Source organism: Vicia villosa, linkage group LG1, assembly GCF_029867415.1.
Source record: "Vicia villosa cultivar HV-30 ecotype Madison, WI linkage group LG1, Vvil1.0, whole genome shotgun sequence".
Classification (NCBI taxonomy): domain Eukaryota; kingdom Viridiplantae; phylum Streptophyta; class Magnoliopsida; order Fabales; family Fabaceae; genus Vicia; species Vicia villosa.
In genome coordinates, this window is record NC_081180.1 from 197,479,297 (window position 1) to 197,483,897 (window position 4,601).

Sequence of the window (4,601 nt, forward strand, 5' to 3'; positions counted from 1 at the left end):
TGCTGTGGAATCGAAGAGGCATTGAGCTTATAGATGAAGATACTCTGCGGAGTTATTATGTGGAGATTGGCTGGCCAATGCGGAACGAAAAGCCGTTTAAGAGGGAAAAATCTATGGCTGGAGGATGGCACGACTATGTGAAAAATAGGGATGTCCGAACTGGAGATACCTTGTGGTTCACCATAGAGAATCCTCCGAGACGGCTATATGTTACGTTGGTCAAGGGGTAGGGTGTATTGGATTTGGAATTGTAATATTGACTGTGTTTAGTTTTTTGGTAATATGTATGGCCTGAACAGTATGGTTGGTTTTATAGTTGTTCATTTTTGGTGGGATACAGGGGAAGTTTATGTTTTTTTTGATCTTCCCGTGAACAATCATATAACAATTGTGAATGAAGTTTTTTTATGTATTAAATGATAAGATAGATGTGTTATCCTTATGGTTGTGTTTTTGTTTTGAATTAATTATATTATTTGCTGAAGTTCCGATAGATTATTGTTCTTGATTAATATAAAAAGAAGTTCTAATAATACTATTACATTTATCTGTTATATTTTTATTGACCTAATAGTGGAAAGATAATCTGTTCGTTTGGGAATTATTTTTATGTTCTAAAGATTTTTATATTGTTGTAGTTATTTATTGGGTGTGTTTATTAGTTTTAATATAACGGTTAACGTTTGGAATTAAGTTTGTATTGAAAAGAATTATCACATTAAGTATTTCGGTGGTTGTAATACAGGAATGATCAGGTGTGAGTAGTAATGGGCTTTTAGTGTCATTAGTGATGAATATAGTAATATATTACTTCTTATGACGTAGGAAACGTTCTGTTTGTTTCTATACATTACGTTGTTTTGGTTTTTAATATAAGGTTTATGCCCTCAAAGGTTTTACGCCTAGTTTTTTAGAAGTTTGGTTGAGGAATGAGTGAAATGGGTGAGAACAGTTCAATGATTTCTGGTGGAAGGTGATTTCCTGCGTGTAAATTTGATTTGTAATGTAGACGGGATAATCAGCTAATGTTGATACACGATTTGTTCTTTCTATTTGCATGTTTCAAGCGATGATTCAAGTTTTATTAGAAATTATATACTGATTCTGAATGGTCTTTGTTTAGCAGGAATGCCGCGAAGATGGAATTTGATGAAACATGGGATATGCTCAAAAATGAAGTTCTCATAAAGAGGGTGTTGGAGGAGAGGCGGATTCAGAAAGAATGGAAGAGAAGTTGGGAAATGCTGAACACTGGGAGTGAGGTGAATGTGACGGCTGGCAGTGGTCGTAGAAGAAGTGCTCGTTTATGGAGCCAAATAACTGGGAAAGAGGTTGTCGTTGAAAGATCCACTGATGGGAAACATGATAACAGTTTGGCGAGTGGAGATGTGGCTAACAGGAGGTCTTCTCCTGTTACGATTGCAAAAGAAAAGAGGAGCAGGAGGGTGGAATCCATTGATACGAAGGAAGAGGATGGATACAAATACTATTCCTGGTGTAAGGTTATTGATTCTGTCAAAGTAGCTTCCGAAAATGTGCTTGTAAGTATATGAAGTTAGTTATGTTTGGGTTAAGTTTTTTCAAACATTCTCGTTTTTGAATTTCCTCTACTTCTATTTAAGTTGTTTGGTTAAAGATGATAGATTATATGCCATTGTTGCAACAAATTCCTCAAGAAGTCGTCCGCAGCTGCTTGGACAAGCGCTATACGCGCGTCTTGTTTCGTGATTCTGACTTCAAAAGGGTATTCAAGTGTGAGCTTCATTATTCCAAGAGGGAGTATTGCGTTGAGAGATATCTTTGGAAGGGTTGGTGCGATTTTGTGAAGGAAGGAGGCATTCAAGATGGTGACCGGCTGAGATTTGTAATCTGCGACAAACCTTGTTCATCAGTGCAACCTGGGACACAAATGGTAGCTGTGGTAGTGGTCAACCGATCCCGGTGTGGATAATTGAGGTTAAATTAAAGAGCAAGATGGAAGTTGAAATATGAGTGTGTTATGTAATGATAGTTTTAGTAATGATGGTGTGACAATAGTTATGTATTAGTCGTGGGTTTGTGTTTGTTTTATGTTGTTCGAAGGTTGATGTAATTTTAACACGTCTCTTTATGTTTCATGTCAGTTGTTGGATAAGTCCTATAATATGTTTAATGTAATATTAAGTTTATTGTGTGGTTATTATATTAATAGATGTGTTTTATAAGATAGTTTTTAATGAATGTTTATAACTGAAATTAAATGTGAATGTTACAATATTGATACCATATATGTTTGTTGTTCTATAAATAGACTCAAAACCTGATTGAAACAGGTATAGTTTGCAGTGTTTTTAGTATCATACAAACACAAGTTGTGTCTTTGGTTTCTACTAAATGGATAAAACAGGAACTCTGATTCATTCCATACAGATTGATTGTTTTTTAATTGCGAAAGTATGTTCACAGGTATGTACAGCAGTTTATTGAGTAATTAAGCATTGGTCTTATGTTGTTTATTATGTTAAAATTATCTCCACTCATAAATTAAGTATTGTAATTTTCAAGATGTATCCTGAAATTGATCCAGAATTCACACTGAATTATAATGACGAATTAAACAAAGTTTGGACAGTGCTCTACATCCAAGGTGTCCACTATGAGTTGATCTTTAATAAAGTTGGCGATCATCCGATGATAATAAGTGGGTGGTGCTTGTTAGAAGCATATTATGATTTTCCTGCGGGCGTTATTGTTGAAATTGGTTATTATGGGGACAATAATTTTGGAGTAAACTGGTTTAAAGAAGTGGGAGATTGGGTGGATTTACCGTACTTTCACAGCAGATACACATTTGATGACAACATTCATTCATTTGTTGTTACAGTTTCTCAGTCTTCATTAAATGAGGGAAAATTAGTTTAGTAACTTATTCTAATACTTTTCTGTTTTTTGGGTTAAGGTTTAATGAAGTATTTGTGTGATTTAACAGTTTGTGTTTGTATTGCAGAAGTTGGGGTTAAATACTGCAAGAATCTTGGGAAGTTGTGGGTATGAAGCCCTTGTTTTGTGTGGGGACAGCGGTATGTCCACAACAATGATACTGTCAAACATTCATGATCCTTACAATACTGAGTTAGGTCCTGGGTGGGATATGTTTTGTAGATGTCATAAAATCGATGCCGGTGAATGTATTGTATTTAGAGTTGATGTCCGATGTCGTTGTGCAATATGTTACGTTTATAGGTTTCCCGGATAGTATATTGCAGTAACTGGCAGCTATCACTATAATTGCTTTTGACGTTTTTTAGTGTCGATCTGTCAGTAAACCTTTAAAGGGATTTAAATTTAAGAATCAGTATAATAAAAGCAACAAATACAGGAATTATATATTGTCGAAGATCTCCTTGTAAACTACATTTGTAGTTGTTGTTTTAACTTTTGCATGTTGATCATGTATTAATATCTTGATTCCTTGTTTTGTTGTGACTCTTGATAGTGCAACATATATTTGTCCATGTGTAAAAACATCCATTGGTAGGTATAGACCAACAATATCCAAAGACCGTCCTTGGGATTTGTTAATTGTCATGGCATATGACACTATAATGGGGAACTGTCTTCTGTTGAGCTTGAACGGCCATGGTGATTGGGAAGGTGACATATCCATTCGTGGGATGTAAACCTGATTGCCACAGTTCTTTCCAGCTATTATCGAAGCATCAATAACATGTGTCACCAATTTTGTTACTATCAACCTTGTTCCATTACATAGTCCTTCTGACTGATCAATATTCCTCATGAGCATAATTGGTGTTCCAACCTTTAACTTTAAATGATGGGTAGGCAAACCAGATGTACGGAGGGAACTGAGAAATTCTGGAGTTAGGATATTTACCACTGTGTCGTCATTGATTTCGGACTTATCAACAGTATTAGAGCTGTAGTAATCCCGCATGTCTCCTGTATGAAGAATATAATGAGTTAAGTGAAATTAATATGAAAAGTTATTTTTCGTAAAGGGTAGTGAGAGAGATGTAGACCTGGGATTAAGTCAAGGATATGACTGTTTATTTGTTCCACAATTTCTAATGTTGAAGCCAGAATTGCTCGACCCTTAAGGTATTGGATTGAATGAAAATTGTGAATAAAGTCAGGATATGTAGCATCAACAATGGCGACGATCGGGTCTTCGAACTTTGTGTCATACCCTAATTTTTGACCCCCCTGAGATGACATATCTTCAGGATTTTCATCAAGTCAAAGCAAGTACCCAGAGCAGCCTGACATTCAATCGAGGGTGTTCAAAGACAAGAAAACTCAGGCAAAGGATCAATCAATAGGAGGATTAGTCTCTAATACAAGCATAAGACTCAAAACCCTCATTATTACACCTATGATTGATTAAGACACCCAGTTATCTAAGTACAGGATTACTCAGATCAACAGACTAGGGTTTGGAGTCTATCAAGGACTAAAATCAGGGATTACCTTTGGGAAACCCTAAAAAGCCCCAGGGGATCATTCAAAGACATCAATCATCTTCAAATAACCCATATGACAAGATCCACTGGACATCACACCTCAATTCAAAGTCTACAGTCATCATTCTCATCTGGTCGACA

The 4,601-nt window shown here is 35.8% G+C and overlaps 1 protein-coding gene across 1 annotated transcript; it reads right to left on the minus strand.

Moving 5' to 3' along the window:
• Positions 1 to 3,361: 3,361 nt before the first annotated feature.
• On the minus strand, positions 3,362 to 3,934 carry LOC131662387 (uncharacterized). Its single transcript, XM_058932160.1, has one exon. It carries the CDS (start codon positions 3,932 to 3,934, stop codon positions 3,362 to 3,364), a length of 573 nt encoding a protein of 190 aa, XP_058788143.1.
• Between the last annotated feature and the right edge of the window lie 667 nt (positions 3,935 to 4,601).

Bases quoted from the DNA above. Each gene is read 5' to 3' on its own strand.
- LOC131662387 (XM_058932160.1), bottom strand. From the start codon at position 3,934: ATGCGGGATTACTACAGCTCTAATACTGTTGATAAGTCCGAAATCAAT.